This window comes from Arachis hypogaea, chromosome 17 (genome assembly GCF_003086295.3).
Source record: "Arachis hypogaea cultivar Tifrunner chromosome 17, arahy.Tifrunner.gnm2.J5K5, whole genome shotgun sequence".
NCBI lineage: Eukaryota > Viridiplantae > Streptophyta > Magnoliopsida > Fabales > Fabaceae > Arachis > Arachis hypogaea.
In genome coordinates this window covers 108,842,550-108,870,146 of record NC_092052.1, presented here as the reverse complement: position 1 = coordinate 108,870,146, position 27,597 = coordinate 108,842,550, and the positions used below count along the sequence as shown (strand labels likewise).

The 27,597-nt window shown below is 34.2% G+C and overlaps 4 protein-coding genes across 5 annotated transcripts; 1 reads left to right on the top strand and 3 right to left on the bottom strand.

Annotated features, from left to right (window-relative positions):
* Nucleotides 1-455: 455 nt before the first annotated feature.
* LOC112765648 (uncharacterized) lies at nucleotides 456-2,792 on the bottom strand. The gene is made up of 6 exons (XM_025811529.3): nucleotides 2,336-2,792; nucleotides 1,999-2,198; nucleotides 1,347-1,487; nucleotides 1,177-1,257; nucleotides 710-834; nucleotides 456-613 (listed from the first exon to the last, which is right to left on the bottom strand). The coding sequence occupies exons 1-6, from the start codon at nucleotides 2,559-2,561 to the stop codon at nucleotides 565-567; spliced, it is 822 nt and encodes a 273-aa protein (XP_025667314.1). The 5' UTR covers nucleotides 2,562-2,792; the 3' UTR covers nucleotides 456-564.
* A 2,471-nt stretch (nucleotides 2,793-5,263) lies between these two features.
* LOC140181006 (uncharacterized) lies at nucleotides 5,264-16,481 on the bottom strand. Of its 2 annotated transcripts, none has more exons than XM_072223206.1 (2): nucleotides 14,657-16,481; nucleotides 5,264-14,572 (listed from the first exon to the last, which is right to left on the bottom strand). In XM_072223206.1, exon 2 carries the CDS (start codon nucleotides 12,563-12,565, stop codon nucleotides 11,966-11,968), a length of 600 nt encoding a protein of 199 aa, XP_072079307.1. In that variant the 5' UTR covers nucleotides 12,566-14,572; nucleotides 14,657-16,481; the 3' UTR covers nucleotides 5,264-11,965. The 2 variants fall into 2 exon arrangements, with proteins under 2 accessions (XP_072079307.1, XP_072079306.1); XM_072223205.1 differs by having other exon boundaries at nucleotides 14,034-14,572.
* A 754-nt stretch (nucleotides 16,482-17,235) lies between these two features.
* Nucleotides 17,236-17,673, bottom strand: LOC112763634 (uncharacterized). Its single transcript, XM_025809257.1, has one exon. The coding sequence runs from the start codon at nucleotides 17,671-17,673 to the stop codon at nucleotides 17,236-17,238; it is 438 nt and encodes a 145-aa protein (XP_025665042.1).
* Nucleotides 17,674-25,003: 7,330 nt separating this feature from the next.
* On the top strand, nucleotides 25,004-27,329 carry LOC112766706 (uncharacterized). Its single transcript, XM_025812601.2, has 4 exons — nucleotides 25,004-25,358; nucleotides 25,461-25,628; nucleotides 25,741-25,811; nucleotides 26,790-27,329. Exons 1-4 carry the CDS (start codon nucleotides 25,104-25,106, stop codon nucleotides 27,091-27,093), a joined length of 798 nt encoding a protein of 265 aa, XP_025668386.1. The 5' UTR covers nucleotides 25,004-25,103; the 3' UTR covers nucleotides 27,094-27,329.
* The last annotated feature ends 268 nt before the right edge of the window (nucleotides 27,330-27,597 follow it).

Below are 27,597 nucleotides of genomic sequence, written 5' to 3'. Positions count from 1 at the left end.
TATGTCACATTATTCTTTTTAACTTTTCTTTCTACTGTACTCTCTCCGTTTGCATGCCATTTTATCAATTATCTTTCAAAAACAAATAAAATTATACAACATTTCAATGTATAAAACTATTAATTTTCAGATTCCCTGAAACAGGAACTGATGCAATGCACATAAGAACACAATCATATGAAATCAACTATTCGTATTAAAACAGCCAGCTATCTATATATCTGTATAAAATATATATTAAAATAAAAATATATAAAACAATATATATAAATATATGATAGCTGTTGTTTTTTTTATACATAGCATTTTATTTTTATCAAAGGTCCCTGTTGTTTACATCCAGCTCAAGTTGATAACGACTTTTTTAAATGCATGCTTTCTCTTTATTAATTATATAATAATATTCCCAGGCAAATTGACTTGTCATTATAGCTAGCTAGGCATGCACACATCAATTTGAGTCAATTACTGATAAGTACTAAATTAAGTTTATTTAGGTTACATGTTTTACAGACCCACATAAAAAGCTTCTTTTAGGGATCTTAATGACAATTTGTTTTAGTTTTAAACTACTCCTGATGGAAGCCGAACAACAAGTTGTCCCCCAATAATGCTGCACCGAAAGAAAACACAAAGGATCAGGAATTTAAACAAGAGCATAAAAATTAAGATGTAGGTTGTTCAATTGATGGGAGTTTATATTATGCACCTCTTGACATAGTAGTAGCAAAAGTCTGCTAGGATAAAAGTTTGGACAATTTCAGATATAAGCACCATTGAAGGCCACAATCCATAACCCAAAACAACTAGTAGGCGTCCGCGTGTATCGATTACCTGAGGAAGATATGCATAATCATATATAGGTCACTAGACCAAGGGTTTCTGATTAAATATGCTTACCCTTAGGTCTTGGATATGAAAATTCTTAGCATCAGTTAATAATCTGATCATAATGCCTTTTAAGTATTTCCAGAATAGAACAAGAACAAGTTCCTCTAAAGTGATCCGAAATTGGTAAAGTGCGAAAGTGAGAGTTTAATCACCTTTAACTCAAGATAGGAGAACTTGCACATGATAAAAGTTACGAATTCAAAGGTGATTAACTCATTATTTTATCACTTTTTCGTTCCACGATTTAGGTGATACAAAGTTAGAGACATGTTAGTTTGACCGAACCTGGAGGACCCAATGTGCACAACTCAAGAACCTTGCTACTCCAAGTGCAAAAACATAATGTGCTGTGATTGGTTCAACAATCTGAAAGTTAAATTGAGGAATTAATTAGAGTTATAAAGAATGACATGCAAAGGAAGAAGTAAAAGGCATAAATATATTTTGTAGGAGACCTTAGTATTCTGCATAACCCGAAGCTGTGGTAGAACAGAGACGGCTTCAAGATAAACACAGAAGGCCCAGAGAATCCTGTTAACGATAGAATTCCGGGTTGTTGGATGGATAAAGAAGGACACCACTGCACAAGGTGCCACCTGCATTTCGCCACTCAGAGCACTCAGGTAATCATAGAACAAGCATTATTCAAACAATGACAGTTTCGTACTTATGCTACTCTGAGCAATTATTGTTACTGAATATAAGAAATGAGATATATTATAGGGTAAAGTATACTTTTTGTTTTTGAAGTTTTAAAAATACTCCTAAATTTTATTTTGTTTCAATTTTGTCTCAAAAGGTTTTTATTTGCATCAAATATACTTCTTACTGCTAATTTTTTAAAAAATTTAAGACAATTTCAACAATTTTATAACAACTTTCAATATAAGTAAATCAAACATAATTTCATGCATTATTGTTAGATTGATCTTAAATTTTTTGAAAATTTAGCCGTTGATGGTATATTTGATGCAAATAGAAAACTTTTGAGACAAAATTGAAACAAAATAAAATTTTGAGATATTTTTAAACTTTTGTCAATCTTTAGAAACAAAAATTATACTTTATCCAATATTATATTAACACACAATGAAAAAGCATACTTACAACCAAATATATCGCGAGATTATCCTTATCATCCATATAAGTGGATTTGAGTTTGAAGCGGATCATATAGATAACCCAAAGGGTGGTTACCAGTGTTGCCAGATCCAGAATTGTGTGTATATCATATTCCATCACAAAACTGCAGTACAGTCTAACAGCTAGAAACAAAGCCGTCAGTTCCTGCGACTTCAGTGACAGTCCTACAAATATTCAAAACACACACTATTCTAAGAAATATTATTGCTTTTCCTAAAATCACAATGACAACATTTGACTCAACAAGAATAAAAAGGAAATCAATTTGATAAGGAAGCCCCAATATGATAAGAAAGGGTACCAGCACAAGTTTTATCCTTGGTGAGCTTGTAGATGAGGAGGGAGATTCCCAGAGCATGAACAGCCTCGGCGGCGACGAAGAGGTTGTCGTGGTCGTTGACTACCATCCTGAGGAAGACAAGGGCGGCAATGGCGGAAAGAAGGGCGAGAAAGGCCTTCGTTTTTGGGGGCTGGCGCCGAACCCATGTGGTCACGGCGTATATAGGCCTCTTGTTGTTTCCCTTCATTCCTTCTGAATAATTGAGACAATAGAAGCTGATGAACTTTGCAAAATGAAAATGGGTTTGGAATTAAGGCATTCAGATTTCAGTGGGTGTTGTTGGAGTACTACTTTGGAGTTTGTGGGACACGTGGAATTTCGGATACACCTGCATGTTTCTTAACATGAAAAACGCGACGGGTGGGGTGGGTTGCTCAACTACACTCTTATTTTGTCTTTTCTTTCTAGGCGAAAACTCACGGCAGCCAAATTTCACATGAACTTAACAATTTGAAAATGGTTAGATAAAAATTTAATTAAATTATTTAAATTATTTAATAATTTTTAATTATTAATTTTATGTAAAATTAATTGTTTTTAAATTTTTATTTTTAATTTTTTTAAATATTTATTATAAAATATTATTTTATCATTATTTAATTATTATCTTTATACAAAAATATTTTTTTAAGAATTAATTTAAAATTTTTTGTCAAAATTCTAACGTAAGTAATTAAAAAAATATAAATAAATAATTTTTAATTAGTTAATTTTAAATAATTATAATTAATAATTATTAATTATATATTTTTTAAAAAATAAAATTTAAAAAAATATTAATTAATAACAATTTAAAAAATAAAATATAATTTAAGAATATTTGTTAATTTATTATTGATTAGACTCCCTATTAATTATTTAGCGAAATTGAATTAATTATAGACCATTTTTAGATATTTGCTATCATCATTAAATAGTATTTCATAACCAGAATTTTAACATCTCCTATTGACTCGTATTTATAGAATTTAAAGATTTTATTGACTTCCTTTTAATTCCTGTTTATCCGAGATTCGGTCAACCATACAAAATTACAACGAAATGCCACGTCTACTCACCTTATCCTCAGATTAGAGCCCATTGCTTTCGATACCCACTCACTCACAAATACGGCCCATTTTTATTTTCATACGGCAAAGCGGGCTCAAAAGACAAGAGTTATAACAAAAAGAGTAAAGTTAAGTTTTTGTTCCCAATAGTCTTTACTCGGTCAAATTAAAAAATATTGTAGATAATCAAAAAACACTTTTTGTCTCTAATATTTAGAATACATTCTAAAGTTATTCTTAAGTTTTAAATTATTCTATTTCAGTTTTTTACATTTTAAAATTATTTTAATATTATCATATCGACAGTAATCTATTAATAGAATTAACAGTGTGATAAAATTAAAATGATTTTAAAACATTAAGAATTTAAATAAAATAAAAATATTAGAGACAAAAATGATATGTTATTTATAGAAAAATTACCAAATCAAGTAAAATAAAAATAAATTTTAACAAAATAAATTATATTACGAATTTAAGATTTTTTTTCATAATAAAATATTTGTAAAATGATTAGTAAATAAATTTTTTTTAGAAAAAAAAAGAATGGCATGTTATATTGAAATAAAGTATAAATTATACTTTTTTTTATATTTAATATATTGAAATTTTTTAATGTTTAATTTAGTTAAATTTTTATTTTTATTTTATCCTTCAATAATATTAATTTTTTACAGTAAATAATTATTCAATTACTTTTTTAATTTCATCTAAATAAATTATTCTTAATCATCTTATTTTTATTCTAAATATATTTATTTTTTAATTTCAGTCTTAATCACATTAATTTTATTCTAAATATATTTATTTTTTAATTTCACTCTTAATCACATTATTATTATTTTAACTAAATTTTTCTTATTAAAAAGGGTTAAGTATGGTTTTGATCCCAAAGGTTTTCAGCCTCAATCGAAACCGTCCCTAATCTAATTTTCGATTTAGAATCATCCTTAATGTTTTTTTTCGTATTAAAATCGTCCTTTTTATTTTTTTTTTGGACAAAAATACCCTCACCACTACCAACACAGTTACCTCCTCTACCACCCCCACCACCAACACCAACACCACCGCCACAACCTCCACCAACAGCACCACCAACACCACCACCAGCACCAGCAGCAGCACCACCACCAACATCGCCGCCGTCCCCCTTCCCCCTTCCCCCTCCCCCTCTCCGCCTCCCCTTCCCCCAACCCCCACCCCCACCCTGCGTCCCCTCCCCCTCCCCGTCTCACCTTCCTCCCACCCCCCACCTCCACCTCTACCTCCACCTCCAAGAATAACAGAGAAATAGAAAATCAACAAATCAACACAAATTTAACCCAAGCAGAACCGGCGATGGTGGCGGCAGCTACGGCGATGGACTCCTCCCCTCTCTCCCGTGTTTTCTTTCCCCTACCCCACCCCAACGGGTTCCCCCCCCCCCCCCCCCCACCCCCAACGCGTTTCCTTTGCCCTCTCCCCCAAAACACGTTTTTTTATTTTTTTATTTTTTTTATTAAAATAGGGGTAGTTTAGGAATTAAATTAAAAATTTTATTTAAAAGGACGATTTTAATACAAAAAAAAACGTTAAGGATGATTCTAAATCGAAAATTAGACGAGGGACGGTTTCGATTCTGGCGGAAAACCTTTGGGACCAAAACCATACTTAACCCTATTAAAAATAAAATTAAAAAATAAATTAAATAATTATCTATGTTAACAAATTGAAATTATTGAAAAAAAATTAAAATTTATTTAAAAGTTAAAATAAAGTTTAATTAAATTAAATATTAAAAGAGTTCGATATATCAGAAACAAGAAGATATCATTTATACTTTATTATATATATACCATGCTTTTTTTTTTTCAAAAGTTTATTTACTAACCATTCTACTAGTATAAGTAAAAATATTGAATTCGTAATGCAATTCATTCCGTTAAAATTCACTATCATTTTAATTGATTTAGTAATTCTTCTTAGTAGTTGTTCATACCCTGGCCCAACGAATAAGGCCCAGGATCCAAATAAAAAGGCCCAACCCAAAGGGTTGGCCTCACCTTTCGCCAGATTAGCCGCCACGAAGTCGGAACTAGTCACGACTTGCTCTAAAGAAGTCGGGAACGAGGATTAACTGGCAGATAGGCACTCATTTGAATGAGTAACTGCCCCTAGAATCTCTCTAACCACTTCACGAAGCAATATCTTAACTTCCCTAAGATAAAGGGACGGTTAACACCCTAGAAAGGTGGCACTACTCCAACGGTGGTTATTGTCTCACCACTATAAGTACACTGACACCCCTCAGGTATCTCTAAGTTCCAATACTCTCTAGACCTGCTAACCCCTTTGCTGACTTAGGCATCGGAGTGTCTTTGCAGGTACCACCCCCCATTCACTCATACAAACAAGTCGGACGGAGGCCCCCAAGGCACAGACCCTGACAAAGGCTTCCTCCCTTAGACGATTGGGCCGACCAGCGCCATCCAGCCTATTAATCTCCGGTTACCTACCGTAACATTGGCGCCGTTGCCGGGGACCCGAGAGATCAACCAGTGATGGCGGACGGATCTCCTGAGGAGGGTCATGTGGAAACAGATTCTGAACAAGAGAATCTGGACACCAAAAATAGTGACGCAGACCTAACCCTCCAACAGGAAACCAACGATCAACACAAAGAAGGAACCTCCGGAGTCAAAACCCCGAAGGTGAATTTCTCAGAAGGCCGTGAGTCAGAGAAGGACGGACAATCCCATTCAACTGAGCTCATGGGGTTAGTCCATATTCACCAAAATCGTTTGGAACAGCTAGAACAGGAACGGGAGCGACAAAAGGAGATAGAAAAGCGCCTAAGAGAGGAGATGGATAGACGAAAGGAGTTAGAGGAAAAACTCTTAAAGCTAGAATCCTCCCTCAAAGGTCGGAACTCCCGTGATAGTAGAGAAGAGTCCCCCTTAGGAGGGGAAGATCCTTTTATTGAGGACATAATGAGGGCAAAAGTTCCGAGAAACTTTAGAAGCCCCGATATGGACCTCTACGACGGAACCACTGATCCAAAGCACCATCTGAGCAACTTTAAAAGTCGGATGTATCTGGCTGACGCTTCCGATGCTACGCGATGCAAAGCTTTTCCGACAACCTTGTCAAAAGCAGCGATGAAGTGGCTCGACAGTCTCCCCCGAGGTCGGTCACCAGTTTTGAAGACCTCTCAAGGAAATTCTTGATGAGGTTCTCTATCCAGAAAGACAAAGTTAAACATGCACCAAGCCTCCTGGGAATAAAGCAGGAGGTCGGAGAATCCCTACGAGCCTATATGGAAAGGTTCAACAAAGCATGTTTAGAGATTCAAGACCTGCCCACCGAGGCAGTCATAATGGGGCTAGTCAATGGGCTCAGAGAAAGTCCCTTCTCACAGTCCATATCCAAAAGACATCCCATCTCTCTAAGTGATGTACAGGAAAGAGCTGAAAAGTACATCAATATGGAGGAAAATGCTAAGTTAAGAGACCTGAGTTGGCGACCTGGGCACCCTCCCTCAACAAAAGAAAGAGAGAGGGAAACCAAAAAGAAAGAAGAACTCGGCCTCGATAGACCAAGAAAATATCACTCTTATACTCCTCTAAAGGTCTCTATAGTGGACGTATACAGAGAGATTTGTAATACTGAAAGGCTACCACCCCCCAGACCCATTAAAAATAAAAAAGGGGGGAGCCGCAGCGACTACTGTGAGTACCATAAAATATATGGTCACTCCACAAACGACTGCTACGACCTTAAAAATGTGATAGAAAAGCTGGCTAGGGAAGGTCGGCTCGACAGATATCTCATAGAAAGCTCGGACAGTCATGGGAAGAGAAAGCGAGACGATATGGATAGAAGAGACCCACCACCGCAGACTCCGGAGAGACATATTCATATGATCTCAGGAGGATTCGCGGGAGGGGGACTCACCAAATCCTCTCGCAAAAGACATCTCAAAAGAGTATACCAGGTCGGAGGAGAGTCATCTGACCTCCCCACCATTTCATTCACAAATGAAGATGGGCAAGGAATAATGCCGGGACACGATGATCCAGTGGTAATAACTATGATCCTAGCAAATGCTCATCTCCACAAAACCCTAGTAGACCAAGAAAGCTCAGCGGACATTCTTTTTAAGCCCGCTTTCGACAAACTAGGGTTGGATGAGAAAGAATTAAGAGCCTACCCCGACACCTTATATAGACTAGGCGACACGCCAATAAAGCAACTAGGGTTTTTGCCTCTCCACACCACCTTCGGAAAAGGGGAAAAATCAAAAACTCTGAGCATAGACTTCATAGTCATCGATGTAGGGTCAGCATATAATGCTTTAATTGGCAGGACTACCCTTAATCGACTCGGAGCAGTGGTATCCACCCCTCACCTTTGTATGAAATTCTCGACTTCAGCGGGGATAGCAACGGTAAGGGGAGATCAGAAGTTGGCAAGGAAATGCTACAATGAAAGCCTAAACCTGAGAGGAAAAAGCTGAGAAGTTCATACAGTAGAGCTCGGAGGTGCAAAGGTTAGAGAGGAGCTGCGTCCACAACCAGGAGGAAAAACTGAGGAGATACAGGTCGGCAAAGAGGAGGGAAAAAATACTCACATAGGGGCCAACCTAGGGGAAACCCTAAAACAAGGGTTGACTAAGCTCCTAAGAGATAACTCCGATCTCTTCGCCTGGAAGGCCTCCGACATGCCTGGGATAGATCCCGAGCTCATGTCCCATAAACTCTCGGTTTACCCGGGGTCACGACCTGTACAACAAAGAAGACGCAAGCTCGGCCCAAAGCGAGCCTTAATAGTAAAGGAGCAAGTACAAGCGCTCCTAGAAGCCGGTTTCATTAGAGAAGTCAAATACCCAACATGGCTGGCGAATGTAGTGCTAGTCAAAAAATAAAATGGTAAATGGAGAATGTGTGTCGACTACACCGACCTAAATAAGGCATGTCCCAAGGACCCTTATCCACTGCCAAGTATTAACACCATAGTGGACTCCAGCTCGGGATATCAATACTTGTCGTTCATGGACGCCTACTCGGGATATAACCAAATCCCGATGTATGAGCCGGACCAGGAAAAAACATCATTCATCACGCCCAGAGCTAATTTTTGCTACGTGGTCATGCCATTTGGGCTGAAAAATGCAGGGGCCACATATCAAAGGCTGATGAATAAGGTGTTTGCCTCTCACCAAGGGAGCCTAATGGAAGTATACGTTGACGATATGCTGGTAAAGACCAAGAAAGAAGTCGACCTCTTGCCTGACATTTCACAAGTCTTTGACACCATAAGGTCGCACGGGATGAGACTAAATCCCGCAAAGTGCGCCTTCACGGTGGAGGCAGGAAAATTTCTAGGATTCATACTAACACAAAGAGGGATAGAAGCCAATCCCGACAAGTGCAGAGCTATCCTGGAGATGAAAAGTCTGACTTGTTTGAGAGAGGTCCAACAGCTGAATGGCCGACTAGCAGCTCTCTCCAGATTTTTGGCAGGATCAGCACTAAGATCCCTTCCACTGTTCTCCCTACTGAGAAAGGGACACCAGTTTGAATGGACTCCTGAATGCGAGGAGGCGTTCCAGGAGTTCAAAAAATTTTTGAGCCAACCTCCTATTTTGACACGACCTATAGCTGGAGAAGACCTCGTCCTATACTTATCAGTAGCAGACAAGGCCATCTCATCGGCCCTGATAAGAGAAGACGAGGCCGGTCAGCACCCAGTATACTTCATCAGTAAAGTTCTACAAGGCCCTGAGCTAAGGTACCACAAACTAGAGAAGTTTGCATACTCCTTAGTAGTAGCCTCACGAAGGCTACGGCCTTACTTTCAAGCTCACACAATAAGAGTCCGCACGAACCAACCCATGAGACAAATCCTCCAAAAGACGGATGTTGCGGGAAGAATGGTTCAATGGGCAATAGAGCTCTCCGAGTTCGACTTGAAGTATGAAACTCGGACGGCGATTAAAGCCCAGTGCCTCGCCGACTTCATTGCAGAATACTCTATGTAGATGGATCCTCCAACAAAACAGGAAGTGGTGCAGGCATAATATTGGTAGATGAAAGGGGAACCCAGATAGAGGTTTCCCTCAAGTTTGAATTCCCAGCTTCAAATAATCAGACAGAGTATGAAGCCTTGATTGCAGGATTGAAGCTGGCAGAAGAAGTCGGTGCTACGAAGGTGATGATATACAGCGACTCTCAAGTGGTGACCTCCCAAATAAGTGGAGAGTATCAGGCAAAAGACCCAAACATGAAGAGGTACTTGGAAAAAACTCTGGAACACCTTGGGCGCTTTGCAGAAACCGAGGTCAAACACATAACTCGGGATCTAAATAGCAGGGCAGACGCCCTATCCAAGTTAGCAAGTACCAAGCCAGGAGGGAATAACAGAAGCTTGATCCAAGAAACTCTCCAGGAACCCTCAGTGGTAAAAACAGAAGACAAACAAGAAGTCTTCGAAGTGGTCGGATTACACCTCGGATGGATGAACCCCTTAGTCGAATTTCTAAAATTCGACATCCTCCCCAAGGAGGAGAAAGAGGCAAAGAAAATCCGAAGGGAAGCCCAACACTATACCTTGGTGAAAAATATTCTCTATAGAAGAGGGATATCAACACCATTGTTAAAATGCGTACCGACCTCAAGAACCACTGAGGTATTAGAGGAAGTGCATAGCGGGATCTGTGGAAACCATCTCGGAGCCAGGTCATTAGCCAGGAAAGTGATCCGAGCTGGATTCTACTGGCCAACCTTACAGAAAGATGCCACATAATTTGTGAAAAAGTGCCAACCATGTCAGATGCATGCAAATTTCCACGTGGCTCCCCCAGAAGAGCTCATTAGTATCACTTCTCCATGGCCCTTTGCAAAATGGGGGATGGATTTGTTAGGTCCTTTTCCTCAGGCACCAGGACAAGTCAGGTACTTAATCGTGGGAATAGATTATTTCACAAAGTGGATAGAAGCAGAGCCATTGGCCACAATCACCGCGCAAAGAAGTCGGAGGTTCCTCTACAAAAATATCATCACAAGATATGGGATACCTTATTCCATTACTACAGATAATGGAACCCAGTTCACCGACTCTACCTTTAGAAGCCTAGTAGCCAGTATGAAAATCAAACACCAGTTCACCTCGGTGGAGCACCCGCAAGCCAATGGGCAAGTCAAGGCGGCCAACAAAGTCATACTGGCAGGGCTAAAGAAGAGATTACACAAAAGGAGCTTGGGCCGAAGAGCTCCCCCAAGTGCTATGGGCCTACAGGACGACACCCCAATCCGCCACTGGAGAAACTCCCTTCCGACTAGTTTATGGGGTAGAAGCCATGATCCCAATAGAAGTCAGCGAGCAAAGCCCAAGAGTGATTCTCCATGACGAGATCGGGAATATACAGGGGCACAAAGAGGAGCTCGACTTGCTCCCCGAAGTCTGAGAAGAAGCCCAGATAAGAGAAGCAGCATTGAAGCAAAGGATGGCTACAAGATACAACAAAAATGTCATCCAAAGAACATTCACCTTAAGCGACTTGGTCCTGATCAGAAATGACATTGGAGTCAACAAATCAGGAGAAGGAAAGCTCGCTGCAAATTGGAAGGGACCATACAAAATCAATGAGATCTTAGGAAAAGGCTATTATAAAGTGACCGACTTGGATGGCACCGAGTTACCAAGGTCATGGCATGCTTGTAATATGAAAAGGTACTATAGCTAAAAGCGAACTCTACTCCCTGATGTACTCTTTTCCCAACTTCATGATTTTTTCCCCAGAACCAAAGGGTTTTTTCTGAAGAAGGGTTTTTAACGAGGCATCATAGTAGGGGCTAGGGGAAATAGACTGTCAAAAACCCTTAGTAGCAATGAAGTACCCCCCCCCAATTAATAAAGATCTTTTCATCTTACAAATATCTCTTATAAATTCCTTTTCTATTGTTTTCCATTCCTTTCTACGAAACGCGCCGACTTAAGCTCGACAAAACGTGAAAATCCCATGAACCGACCTAGATGGTCGTCAGGATAAAACGACGAGGTACAAGTCGGCGTAAAGAGGTTATAGAAGTTGATCATGATAAACTCGGAAACATCCCGACTCATAAGTCGGAATGAGAAACCGAGTAAAACAGAAATGAATCGTGAAAATAACCTAAGTCATAAAAACTCAATGAAACGAAATTGGGTACTAGGAATAACAAAAGAGAGATAGAAAAAAATCCAAGAAAAGATTAAAAGGCTGTCCTAAAGAACCTTGAAACAGAAAGGTTCAGAAAGGCAGACGAAAGCCAAAGAAAAGGTTTTTTAGAAAAGATCAAAGGGAAATTCGAAATCAGAAAAGCATGCACACACAAGGTAACTTAAACCCTTATCCAAAAAAGGGCATTTATTTTTTAACTTAAACCCTTATCAAAAAGGGTATTATAAAAACGTTTTGTTTACGGCCTTAAAAGGCCAAAAAAAAATTGTTCAAATACTACCAAAACAAATAAAGAGTTTAAAAAGAGGGGACCCACAAGCCGGGCCCCAAATAGCCAACAAATCACTTTTTTGCAAGAGGAGTAGACAGGTCACCACCACCAGAGGAAGAAGGAGCGCCACCAGGACCGGGAAGAGAGGCATCCATAGGAGACGAAGAGGAAGTTAGAGGAACTGTGGAGGAACTCGGGGCATCCTTAGGGCGAGGAGGAGACTCTATAATCCTTTGCCCCCGAGTCTTCAAATCCGACTCGGAAATAATCTCGGGGACAGGTGGATCCACAATGGCACCATCAATGACAACCTTATCGGGATCTAAAGGAGAGAGGTCCAAGTCAGGAGCAATGACTCCGACCTGCTCCCTAAAGATCCTCCAAGCCTCCTCAGCGCCATCAGCAATAGAGTCCTCCAACTCGGCGTATGCCTTCCGAGAATTCAGCAGATCATTCTTCACAGACACAAGATCATCAAACAAACTTTGATAGCTATCATGTGCTGTCTTCCTCAAACCGACCTCCATGTTGCATTGGGCTTGCAACTTCATCTCCCTCTCCCGGAGGTTATCTCTCTCCTTCCTCAGCCTGGCGACTTCCTCCTTCAACTTCCCCTCATGCTCCTGATATATGAGAAGCCTACCTTCCAGCTCTTCGACCCTCGAGGTCATCCCTAAAGAGCTGAGAGGAGCCTTCTCGAAAATATCTAAGAGTTTGCCACAAACCCCCGCCGCCTTAAGGCTCTCCTCAACCAGAGTGGTAAGGTGGCGTGACAAACCCCATTTGTAGGGTTTATCTTGTGCTTGATTTAGGGGATTTTATCACCTTTTACTCACATTTATTCAATGAATTAGCATGGTTTTACATATTCTCCTTTAATTGTGCTTAAGAGTGAAAACATGCTTTTTAGGTCCTTAATTGTTTAATCTTGATTTACCTTTGATTCCATTAGATGCCTTGATGTGTTTGCCAAGTGATTTCAGATTTAGGAGGCAAGGATTGGATCAAGGGAATGAAGGAAAAGCATGTAAAAATGGAGAACTCATGAAGAAATGAGGGAATTGCAAAAGTTGTCAAGCCGACCTCTTCGCACTTAAACGACCATAACTTGAGCTATAGAGGTCCAAATGATGTGGTTCTAGTTGCGTTGGAAAGCTAACATCTAGGGCTTCGAAATGATATAAGATTTGCTATGGTTGAACCGCGCATGGTGATGCGTACGCGCATAGTACGCGCACGCGCCGTTGCTGCCACCTGGTTCACTTAAAACAAAACGTGGCCAGCGATTTTAGAAGCCTTGTGGGCCCAATCCAACTCATTTCTGATGCTATTTAAGCCAAGGATTGAAGGGGAATCAAGATACTTTTCATACTTTTCATACTTTAGAAGTTAGTTACCATTAGTTTAGTTTTAGCTTAGTTTAGTAGTGAGAGTTAGTTTCTAGAGAGAGAAGCTCTCACTTCTCTCTAGAATTAGAATTAGGTTTAGTTTTTAGATCTAGGTTTTAATCTTTGCTTTCTTCCACTTCTATCTCTCAATTCTTTGTTGCTACATTCAATCTTCTTCTATTCCTTTGTTGTAATTTCCTTTATGTTGTTCTTGCATTTTGTTGTAGATCTACTTTTGTTCCTTCTTTTCTCTTTCAATTCAATTCAAGGTAAATCATAATAATTGTGTTCATTTGATTTGTTGTTGTTTAATTCCTTGCAAATTGAGTAGTGTAGATTTACTTTTCTTGCAATTTTACTATGCTTTCCTTTTATGCCTTCCAAGTGTTTGATGAAATGCTTGGTTGGATTTTAGAGTAGAATTTTATGTTCTTGGCTTGGAAAGGTAACTTAGGAACTCTTGAGTTACTAATGTCCAAGTAATTGATGATTGGGATCCATTGACTCTAGTTCTCACTAATTGAATTAGTGGAGAGTTAGGACTTATGGACTAGGATTGGCATAGCTCATTTGACTTTCCTTTACTACTAGTTAGAGGATGATTTAATGAGATTAATCCTTGCCAATTCTCATATTGTGGTTAGTGATTAGGATAGAGATCCTTGACCACCAACCCTTGCCAAGACCTTTTTAGGCCTTAGTTTACTTTCTTGCCATTTATCTTTCATGTTTCTTATTAAAACCCCAAAAATAACTCACAACCAATAACAAAACACTTCATTACAATTCCTAGGGAGAACGACCCGAGGTTTGAATACTTCGGTTATTAATTTTAGGGGTTTGTTACTTGTGACAAACAATCTTTTGTATGAAAGGATTATTGTTTGGTTTAGAAACTATACTTGCAACGAGAATTCATTTGTGAAATTCTAAACCATCAAAAAATCCATTCATCATGGCGCCGAACAGAAACATCATCCATACTTATACGAACATTAGGATAGATGTTCTTTCGGACAAATGCAAGAGCATCCGCCTTCACCTCACCAGAAGAGCCAGACTCTAAGGTCTTGCGCTTCTTGTTCTCTGGTTCAGAAGAAGGTCGAGCAGAGGGGGGTGGCTGAGAGAAAGTTGAAGAAGAAATTACGATGGGCTGAGAGGGAGTCCCAACGTTCCGAGGAGGAGGAGGAGGAGAGATAACCGCCCTAACACCACCAGTCCTGGCACGAGATCTTGCTTTAGCCTTCTGGACCCTTTGGTAAGACTCCTGAGCATTTGCCTTTGCCATCTCTGAAAGGACAATAACAGACAAATCAGACAAGTCGGATAAGTCAGTCAGACAAGTCGAAAATCTAACAAACAAATAAAAACTACCTAGCTGCGCCTGGACAAAGGTCGGAGACCCCTGGAGAAACTTTTTTGTGTCCAAGTATGGGGCCCTCCCCCACACTTCTCGGAGGAACCCCACAATGGCTGCTTCTACCTCATCCAGGTCATCCAAACCATATTTCTCGCAGGGGGAAGCCTCCAGCCAGTATAAAGGAAATCGGGGAGAAGAATTATCATCCAGAAAGAAGGGATGGTGACCCTCTACAACTTGTACTTTGAAAAAATAATTTTTGAAGTCATGGAAGGACTCGTCAAAAAGGGTAAAAACCCTCCGACCTTGTATGGCTCGGAAGGACACCCACTGTTGCTTATTGTTTAGCCCACTAAAGGGTTTGGTCATATGAAAAAGATAGAAAAAAATCTTTAAAGAAGTTGGAAACTCCAGAGCCTGGCTAACAAATTGATAAATTTTCAAAAAACCCCAAGAATTGGGGTGAAACTGGGTAGGGGCAACTCGGCAGTGATGCAAAACAGATATCTCAAAGTTTGAAAAAGGGAGAAAAACACCCAAACGGGTGATCATACACTCATACATAAAGAAAAAATGAGGGGCCGCCTCATTGACTCTCCCAAAACAAACCCAGTCTTCAGGACCCGGGACTACCAATTCATACTTCGGCTCGTCATCCTCAGAAGTACAAATTCTGTGATGAGTGCGAAGGTTGGTGATAAACTCAGTACCAACCGAGGGTTCCTCCCCTAGGACCGTGACATCAACCCATTGAGAAAGGATATCTACGGAAGCGATTTCTTTTTCTTAAAAAGGTAGCAAAAAACCTACAAGGGAAAAAGAAAAGGAAAATAAAAAACACGGTCCCTAAAGGAGGAAGTACGGAACTGAAGTCTACAAACCAACCTATCTACAAAATGAAGGCATGCAAATAGAAAAGCACGTTACAAAAAGAACTAACCTTTATCCGAAAACGAGGGTAGAAGGAAACGAAAAGCCTTCGAAGATGCAACAACACAGCACGAACGAATGAAAGGAAAAATTTGAAAAATCGCAGAAACGAAACAATGAAAGAGAGGGAAAGTATTTATAAGTACGTTGGGGGCACAATGGTAAAAACGGGGCAGTCATTAATGAAAATGCACCGTTACCAAGACCATCAATCCCTACGCACATCCCTAACGGACACGACGCTTGATTAGACGTAACTGTCATAACCAAAAGGTCACAAAAGTCACGTCGGTTTCGGAAGATCACGTCGGTCCCCCAACAAGTCGGCTACAACCCCGAGTAGTATACTCGAACCCAAATCTTAAAGAGAAATTGGGCTCGAGTAGGGGCACTGTTCATACCATGGCCCAACGAATAAGGCCCAGGATCCAAATAAAAATGCCCAACCCAAAGGGTTGGCCTCACCTTTCGCCAGATTAGCCGCCACGAAGTCGGAACTAGTCACGACTTGCTCTAAAGAAGTCGGGAACGAGGATTAACTAGCAGATAGGCACTCATTTGAATGAGTAACTGCCCCTAGAATCTCTCTAACCACTTCACGAAGCAATATCTTAACTTCCCTAAGATAAAGGGACGGTTAACACCCTAGAAAAGTGGCACTACTCCAACGGTGGTTATTGGCTCACCACTATAAGTACACTGACACCCCTCAGGTATCTCTAAGTTCCAATACTCTCTAGACCTGCTAACCCCTTTGCTGACTTAGGCATCGGAGTGTCTTTGCAGGTACCACCCCCCATTCACTCATACAAACAAGTCGGACGGAGGCCCCCAAGGCGCAGACCCTGACAAAGGCTTCCTCCCTCAGACGATTGGGCCGACCAGCGCCATCCAGCCCATTAATCTCCGGTTACCTACCGTAACAGTAGTATATCATTTTAGTCCCTAAAAATTTTTCGTTCTATTTTAAATTTTTAACATTTTAAAATCATCTCAATTTTATTTCTCTATTAATTCTGTTAACAGATCACTAATAACAAAAACTTATCACAAATATTAGGGACAAAAACGATACTTTAATCTGACGAAAATCATATATACCTAATTTGTGGAACGAAATTTAAAATAAAAATAAAAAATTTCAAAAATTGAATTAAAAATTTGAAATTTTGCATGTGTATCATTACAAATACAACTCCTATTTAAAGTGATCTTAATTATAAAATTCTCTCTTATTTAAAAGGTAAAAATTTATATACAATTATTTATATGTAAAGTTGTTAGTTAAAAATCATTAAATTATCTAATATATTTTTAATTAATTTATTATCTAATAAAACTCAACTATCAACTTTCAGCTAATCAACCTATTTGAAAACCAGAAAACGAAAACTTCCATCAATCATCCTTTGGTTTGGGTATGGTCCATATCAGTTCTAGCTAAGCCAGGCTTAATCATAATTGAAAGCTGGTCCGAGAAACACCGTACCATTAACTAAACTGACGATTACCAATACATGAACATTAAAAAAAAACAAAACAAAACAAAACAAAATTATGGATGGAATGAGGATTGAGGAATAAGTAACATTTGTGTATAAAATACAATACAATACAATACAATTACTATATAAGTAAAGTAACATATGTAAGATATTACCAATTAGTAGGATCTCCAAACCAGTGGCGACCACATAGACCTGAAATTGGAGCGGAAGAAGGCCAAAACCAAGAGCAACACCACCAGCGCGGCCACGCCCCACGGCGACCCTCCTCCGGTTCCTGCTGACGAAGTTCGCCCCATGGCTCGAGCAAGGGACGAGACAGGGGCCGGAAGGACGAGGCGCGAGCCATGCTTAGATATGGAATGTGCAACGAGTATTAAGAGAAGTGGAAGAAACAAGAGGAGAAAGTTGAGGTTGATGGTGGCTGTTTGCATGGTTGTCCTCAATTTAATGTAAGAAGGGAGTAATAGCAAAAACATCACAATGGCAACTATGGCTACTAGTTGAAATGGAGGCGCCGATATGGATGACAATGTGTTCATTGTCCACCCTTGCTTCCATGCTGGACCCCTTCTCTCCTTCAATGGCCACACCATTTTTTTCTCTTAACTCCTAAGTCTCTCTAGTTGGAATTTATAATGCAGGGCAAAAGAGAAAAGAAAAAAAGGTTGTCTTTGTGTGTCACTCTCTGATTTATGTTGGCTTTAGAATAGATTCCGAGATGGTACTGACTCGATCAGATTCTTGATTCTATCTCCACTTCAAACCCGAACCATCTCTTTTATTTTTTAACTTTTTTTTCTCCTTTGAGCTTTTATGCCCAATTGCCCACCGAGTTATATCATTCGCCACCCAGGATTGATACCAAACAACTTGTACCCGTCTATTTTAGAAGAAGAATAATAAGCACACTTTGTTCATACTCATACTCATAATTCTTTTTGGCCAAATTAAATCAGAGAATATTAAAAGATCAATCATTTTAGTAAAAAATAAAAAATTATTTAATGTTAGTTCAAATATAAAAAAATAAAAATAAAAATAAAAATAAAAATATTAATTATCTATATTTTCAATTAAACTAGAGTCATGATAACGAATGATCATCATTCATCAGTAGTTATGTAGTTACTACAAAAAAATTTAAAATATTAAATTACCTAGTGCATGTTCCCGTACAGTCCCCCGCACATTGTACGGGATAATTAATAAAAATATATAAATTTTTTTATTAAAAGAGATTAAACAAAAAATATATATAATAATTATTATTATAAATATTTTATAAAGTTATAATTAAAATCAAAGTTTAATTATTTTTAATGTTAAAAATATTAAAAATAATTAGTATTTATCTTAACTGTTTTGGATTAATTGAGTGATTATCTTACTCGTCTACCTAAGTAAGTATTAGAGTTTTGAATTCCACCTTGTGTATGTAACAATACGACAGACCCTCAATAAATGGAGTTTCAATCCGTGGAGGATTAGTTCTCGACCTGTCGAATTGGAAAATACAGTGAAAGAAAATAGTATTTGTCTTGAAAGTAGAACAATACTCATTGACGATAGCAATACTTATGGAGATTTGCCTTTGTTAAAATTTAACTGTGACAGTTTTATTTATTAGTATGATATTCATTCAGGAAGTCAAACAATATGATCAACGTTATTACTGGTTAAAATTTTATATTTTATGACATGATTTTCAAGCTTTTAAACTTATAAACTTATGTCATTACAAAAGCTATTAGATTGATTAATATTTTTTGGTAATATTACCAAAACACCGTGGTTGAGTATATTAATTTGTGTAAAAAAAACTATAATAACTTTTGTTATTCAATATATAATTTATTCTAATAAAAAATGAATTATTATTTCTAGATTAGAATATATTTTTCTCCATTTTTATATCATTTTATTTGACAATAATTGCCATTAAAGAAAAAATGAATAACTATACTATTTTATAATATGATATACAAAATAAGTTTCTATTTCAAAATTAATTCTGGTTAGTGAAAAAAATTCAAAATATTTTTTTACATAAATTTAAATTTAAATTTGAATTCAAAATTGATTAACAACTCACCTTTTTTAAAATTTTAATAACAAAAACAAAATTAGTTAGCTGCAAAATATTCAGCATTTAATAATTTCAATCATTTAAATTTTAATTACCAAAAATTGAGTTAGAAATTAATTATAACTTAATAATTGATAATATATATATATATATATATATATATATATATATATATTTATATTAGTACACAAATAATAATATCTAATATATCATTTAATTTTTTTAACAGAGCTAATATATAATTTATTGAGGATTGATTTATTGTTTAAATTTTTTTTTATAAATTTTGTAATATGTGAAAATAGTGATCTTATTTTTTATTATTATTTAAAAAATTATTCATAATTTTTTATTATGTAATTAACTTAATTAATAACTTTTATTGTTTTTCTACCAAAAAATCATGTTTATATTATTTGTATATTTTTTAATACTAATAAATATGTAGGTATTTGTACTATTATATTTATTGTCATAGATAATGGCTTAAATTACTTATTTCGTATATTAAATAATATAAATGATATTTTATATATTAAATTCATCAATTTATTCATATTAAGAGAAGAAAAATTATACAATAGATCATATATTATAAAGATTAGTTAATTTACAAATAAATTATCTTTAGAAAAATAAAGATATAATTTATCACATATAATAATCCTTGATATATGTAGTGCCATGTATATATTAGGAGGATCTATTTTAATTATGTGAGTGATTATTATTATTCACTTTTTCAATAAGATAGTAAATAATATTTAAAATTAAAAAAATGATAATTAGAATTTTTTTTAGTTTGATTATAAAATCTATTGTAAGTATACTTAACTTTTATATATACTAAATATAATCATATTTAATAGTATAGTATTTATTATAGTAATGACTCAAAATATTAAGTTAAGTGAGTAAGATCAACCTAGGTCTATTGTTAGGATCCTAAATCATCCGAATTAGGTTCATTGTCTTAGGGTAATACTAGGTAAACAAAAAATTAAAACAGCCAAAATTTGCCTTATTTAGCATTAATTAATTGTCGCAACAATTAATAAATGCTAAATAAGGCAAGTTATTGTTGTTTTTGGCTGATTTTCTTTGGTTACCAAATATTTTCGATTGTCTTAAAACCCGATGCAGATAAAGTTCACGTGTCCTATCTCAAATAGACTCAAATTGAATTTTCGTTGTTAGTTAGATATAGTAATAGATACTCGTGTGGGCACGGCGGCGGACCCCTTTTCCCGTCCTTCGCTCCCATTTAAAAAAAAAAAAAAACCCCGTTCGCTCTCCATCTTCGTTGCAAGTCCCCCTATTTAATTATCCCCTTAGCGAATGCAAATACCCACAATTATTTATGGATATTCTTTGAAAATTTTTGAAAAAAATAACAAAAAAAAAACTATAATATAATAATAATAATAAAATAATCAATTCAATATAATTTAACACAACTCATAATATATTCATTATAAAAAATAATATTTAAAAAAATATAAAAACATCTTCCAACATAATAACATAATATAATATTTTAGAGCGAAACTGAGCAACATAATGACGAACTTAAGAGGCAGAAAAAGTGAGTTAGAGGAAGAGTAGATACAAAACCAAGGCTAAGGATGAGTCTAGAAAGAAAAAAAGAGTTTAAATTGGAGACAGAAATTAGGATTACCAAATCTAAGAAATGAATATATATAAAAGGATAAATCAGCAATTTATATTCACGTGAATTTAATGGATTCTTTGAAGAGAGTACTTATGCCACATTCTAGTCTATTTTACGTGGACATGTTTTTACTTATAAAAATTTTACTGATCCCTATTTAATCCTAGATTGGCTAGTCTTTTTTATCATTCTAATTGCTAGCATTTGTTGGTTCATGACGTGAAACTACTCTAGCCACTTAGTAAATTTCTAGATAACCAAAATTCAAGTTATATCATTTTTATAAAATAGTAACACCCTTAAAAACTATTAATCAAAATACATTAAAATAATATATAAAATAAAATCATAGAAAATTTTGGCAAAATAAAGAAATTACAAAGATTATAATGGAAGTACCAAAAAAAGAGAAAAAAAGTATAAAATACATTCTAAAATACGATCTCATTAAACAAATTTCAAGAAAAAACTATTAATCAACTTTTATAAAAATATTATAACAAATTAAAAATATCTTTAACAAAAATAATTCTATTAATCAAAATACATAAAAAAATTAAATTGATATAAAAAATTATAAAAATATTTAGTAAAATTAAGATAGAAAAAATAAAAATAAAAAAATTACAAACATTACACCCGAAGCACAAAATAAAAAGAAAAAAGGGATAGAAAGAACATTCTAATTACATATAATTAAAATATATTGTTGAATTATTGAATTAAAGAAACTGAATTGATGTCTAAAAATAATTACTAAAAATAATAAATTCTGATGATTAAAAATAATAAATTAAACTAAAGAAAATTTAAAAATATTATCTGAGAATATGAGAATAATAGAATATGTAATATAGGAGTATATATACATTAATAACAAAATAAAATGGTAGCATATAGAATTGGAATCCTTCAATATTTTTAAATAAATTAAATGAATTCATTTAAAAATAATAAATATTCATTCACTACAACGATTAATACCCATTTTATTTACTAGATCGTACTAATAAGAGAACAATTAAAAAATATATGTGACCATTTTAAATAATTTATTTAAGTATCTATTAATTAATACAAAGTATAAATTCGTTACCTTTTCAATAATTAATACTCATTTTATTTAATTATCAATTAATTAATACTCATTTTATTATATATATGACAATAAATTAAATTAAATAAATTCATTTATTTCATTGCCTTATATATTATTTATTAAATTATTTAATATTTATGTGGTTTAATGAATCAAACAAAATTTTAAATAATTTAATATCTATTCTAATTAAATTAAATATTTGATTAGTTATGATTGATGTAATTTAATGAATCAAATAAAATATTAAATGATAGAATATTATTTATTCTAATAAAATCAAATTAAATATAATTAATTAGTTATAATTAATACAGTTGAATAAATCAAACACATTAAATTAAAAAATAATTTAGTTAATTTGTCTCTTAAGGACACATTTTAAAAATATTTATTTTTTTATAATTTTTATAAAATATATTTTTTAATAATATTTTTAGCCTATGCTCTAAGGACACATTTAACAGTGTCCATAAAAAATATACTTAATTAGTTAATACAAATAATTAGTATACTTGATTTGGTTCAATAAATTAAAAGAAATAAATATGAAAAGAAGAGATAAAGAAAAAGTGAATAAATAAAAATGTGTAGTTATCAAAAGACAATAAAAAAAGTTTTTTTTTATTAATTATTAACTTATTATAATTAATTTCACACTATTTATTATGTATTATTCATCTTACAAATTAACACAATCAATTAGTTTAATTATAAATAATTAATTATAATTAATATAACCCATTTCACTATACTTTCTAAAAAATAATTAAAAAGATACGTTTTAATTTTTTGTTAAAGTAAAATAAAATAAAATACATAAATTGAATAGATATAAATTAAAAATTATAAAATTTTATTAACAATTCAAATAAATTAGTACCATAAAACTGAATTAAATGTCTATTTAAAATAATTACTGACCTTCTATTCTTCTAATTATTAATAATTTAAATAAAATAATACACTATAACTTATTTTTTATTTATTTTAAGTAATTACTAATATTTTATTTTTTTAATTATTTTCTTGTCTTATTTATCATTCATGCTTTCCATCAAATATATTAATAAACAAATAAACTAAATTAACTACCTCAATTATACTTGGACTATTCAACAATTCAACATAATCTTTTTAATTTAGGATTAACTACTAACCATAGAAAATAGAAAATTTAGAGTAATTTAGAATTATGAACGGTAATTATGTATTGTGAAATAACATAAAATCATAATGTAATTTATTTTTAAAAAATTAATCAAGCATTATTGTTAATTATGAAATAACCTAAAATTATAATGCATTTTACTTTAAAGAAACAACCAACCATTAACATCAATAAATAAAAACTATCGTCAAAATGCTTTGATTGAAAATATAAGGGGTTAATTATTATTCATTATTAATAATATATCGATTATATCAAAAAGTAAAAATATAATTATCCGCATTTACATCATTAGAAGAATTAGCATCACAAGTAGAATTTTATTAAAAAAAAAAAGTAAAACATATCAGAAGAATTAGCATCACAAAGTAGAATTTTATAAAAAAAAAAAAAGTAAATTACACACACACATATTAGAAGAATTAGTATCACAAGTAGAATTTTATAAAAAAAAAGTAAATTACACACACACACAAGTAATTAAGATTTTTTTTGAAATAAATAGTAAAAAAATACATATTATAAATTATATTTTTTCATAAGTAACCCTTTTAAATTGTATGTTATGTTTGGCATGATTTATTTGTATATCATTTAAATTGGCATTGTTTTTATAACGATTATTTATTCTTAATAATTGTTAGAGTTTTTGATGCCTTATAATAATTATCTATAAAGAAGAAACATATATATTTTGAAGAAGTTATTAAATAAATTTATTTTTTTGCCCTATTTTCACATTAAAAAATTTTTTGTTCTATCTGTCCTTTTTTAACTATTATCATGTTATTATAATTTTTAAAATAATATTTAAAAAATCTTTAAAAATAGAAATAGCGATTACACTTCGAATAATTAATTCAATAGAATTAAACTTAAACGAATAAGATGATTCAATTAATTATACAGATAATAGTATATTTATAAATATTAATAATAAAAATAATCTCACTAATGTAAATGACTAATACAATAATTATATGAAAAAATAAATAATTACATAATTGCATAATTTTCAAGATCCTATTTGATTGAATTTAATGGACAAATTCAAAAATATCTATACGATAATGTCCTAATATTTTAGCATACTGTAAATCATACTATAATTTTATATATCATATTATAATTTTAAGTCAACTCCTTAAACACATGAAGTACACATGATAAAAGAGAATATTACAAAACAAAATTATAGTAAGATTATTTAAAAATACCTTAAAAAAGACACATTTCTTTTGTTAATTAAATACTGAAAAAAATATGCGCCTAATAATGAGCAACTAAAATAGACAAAAATCTTTAAAATTTATAAAAAAATAAAATATATAAGTAGTGATAAAAGAAATAAAAATTAAATAAATTACAAAAATTATACCCTAAACACAAGAGAGAGAGAGAGAAAGAAAGAGAAAAAAAGAGAAGAAAAGAGTAAAAAACACATTATGATTTCGTATAAATAGATGACATTGACAAAAAAAACTAATAAAATTAATTCATATATTTCGTTATTATATTTATTATTTACTAAAATAATTTGATATTTACTCCAATCAAATCAAATCAAATAATTAATATAATTAACTAAATTAATTAATTAATATAATTAATTATGAAATTTGAATGTCTAATCAAATTAATTAATTGATATCATTAATTAGTTATAATTGATTTGTTTTACAGAATTAAAAAAAATAAATCAGAAAACATTTTCAAAAGCATGTTACGTCAGCTCCGTCGTTGAGCGAAGAAATCCGATTTTTATATAATAAAATAGATTAAATATGCTTCTGCATTCTTTTTCAAAAAAAAAAAAAAAAACCTAGTCCCCAAGTGTGATGGGTCAAATGGTGGGCCTTGTTAGGGGCCCAATTATATTCAGTAATAAGTCAAAGTCAAACAAATTCAAAACGCAAAGTTTTGGAGCTCGAAACCCCAACTCTGCTGCGATTGCTCAAGGGAAAGTGTGGCGCTGCTGCCACCATCACCGGAAGAATGCCGTCTGAAGAATCGAAGCCGGGGAAGAAAGAGGACGCCAACCACAGCAACAATAAGAGTTCTTCGTCTTCCAAAAAAGCCACAACCTCCAAGCTTCAAAATGTGAAGAAAGAAGATTCTGACAATGATTCTTCTTTCAAACCCCTCAAGCCTAAGCCTTCCGCTGCTGTGTCTCGCTCCAAACCCAAGAAGGAAGAGTACTCCGACGACGACGACGTGCCCATTGCCAAAAGAGCTTCCAACAATTCCAAGGTTTCTCAATATTGAAGCTTTCTTCCTACAATTTATGTGGCCATTTTTGCTTCTTTTATTTTTGTTTACTCTCTTAAAATGTGTACTGTTTTGGGGATGAAGGAAGTAGTGAAGAAAAGGAAGAAGGTGAAGGAGGAAGAAACTAAGAAGACAAAGAAGAAAGGGGAAGATGCTGCTGCTTCTTCTGCTTCACAGCAGCAACAGAAGAAGAAGCAGAAAGAGAAAAAGGTGTATGATTTACCTGGCCAGAAACGAGATCCACCTGAGGAGGTAGATATACAATTATATACATTATACATATATGCTTTATTCTCCTATTCCTTATAGCTTTTCCAGTTTTGTATAATCAGTGTGTTGTGTTTGTTTCCTTGTGAAATTTCAGAAAGATCCTCTCAGGATTTTCTATGAGAGTTTATATGAGCAAGTTCCCACAAGCGAAATGTCACAAGTCTGGTGAGTTTTTCTTTCCTTACCATGATTTGTCAAGGGTGGGAGATTACTGTTTATATGCAACTTTGAGACACTACTGATAGTGTAGTTTTGCCTTTAAGCAACAGATTGGTATAGAGTTGAAAAGGAAATTGACGAATCAACTGTGTCTGTGTATGCAAGAAATACATAGAATGCTTCTAATTTTAAAATTTTTGTCACAATTTATATTTGGAATATATAGCAATGTCTCAGACTCCTGAAATTTCAAGTTCATTTAGGGCCTCATTTGCCTGAATTCCTATAAAATTGCAGCGTCATCAAGTGATACGAGATTAGGATAGATACAAGACCCTTGCCAACCAACTGGAGTTTGTATTAGTAGCACCATGCTCTTTAATATTGTTATAATTTTATATTTTATACGAAATATAAATTTCAGTTCCATTGATAATCCATTTTAAAAGGTAAGAGGTAGGCTTTCCTTGTCTTTCCCCCTCCAGTATTGTGCTTGAGTAATCATGCATCCTTCATAAAGGGTCATTGTGATGAACTAACTTTGAATACTGACCTTAAAGCATAGTATCTTAAGGTTGTCTTAGTAGTGTTCTAGATCAGGTTGAATCGTGTCAAATTTTGGAGGACGTGTATGTTTAATTTTAACTAAACTTATAAACATGCACTGCCCCTTTAATTTGTGAACCCAGAACCAGTAATTGGTTGTAGGATGTCTGCTAATGCATCTGCAAATTGGCATTTGTGTATCTGGTTTTTCTTTTGCTATTGCCTGCTAGAGATTAATGATTCCATAGATTCATAGAATGTTCCTTAAAGTTGCAATATCAACAGTTTCCATCCAGTTGAACTGATCACTATCTTTCAAACCCCCCCCCCCTCTCTTACTGCGAACTTGACCTAGCGTAATGTTGAAGAGTTTGGTGTTGCATTTTAATCTGGAATCTTGGATTCAAATTGTTTATTTCTTATTGAATATAACTGCAGGTTGATGGAGTCAGGCTTACTTCCTAAAGAGGTGGCAATGAAAATATTTGAAAAGAAGCAAAAGAAAGCTGTGCAGCAGAAGCTCACTTCTCCGGTTAAAGCTGTACCAGCAAAGGGAAGCACACGATCCGTCACGGTCAAGAAGAAAAGCCCAACCTCCCCTGTACCTTCTGCTAAGAAGAAGACCCCAAACTCCACAAGGAAGCAGTCCAAGAAGCGGAAAGCTGAGGATGCAAGCTCTGAGGATGACTCTGATGATGACTATATTTTGTCTTCTAAGGCTAAGAAATTGAAAACAAATTAATTGTGCTCTAGTTGAATTTTATCCAATTCTTACATAGTTGTACCACCATTGATTAGGTTAATCTCAGACTTGTAAGGTATTCAAGTGGATGATGTTATCTATGACTTCGTAGAAGCATTCATATTGGAAGGATTTCTTAACTGTCAATTGCCAAATTGATAGTTTTATGTAGCCTTTCCCTTATTGGAAGGGTTTCTAGTAACTAATTATTAGTCTATACGGTCAATTGCCAAAACTATCTTTGGTTGTTCATCAAATACATGATTTGATGATTACTTGAAAGTTTGACTAGAACGCGAACCAATTGATTATGAGCTAATTTTGATGTTTTTTAATTTTATTTTTAGAGTGAAACCTCACTTCATTCCTAATAAGTTTACGAAACTTTTTTCCGCTCCTTAAGAAAAGTTAATGATTAACTCCATAAGACCTTCTGTTCCTTCTGTAATGTCTCCGTCTAGAGCTAACGGATCTTACCTACGTGGATTGTTAAGTCAACATGTG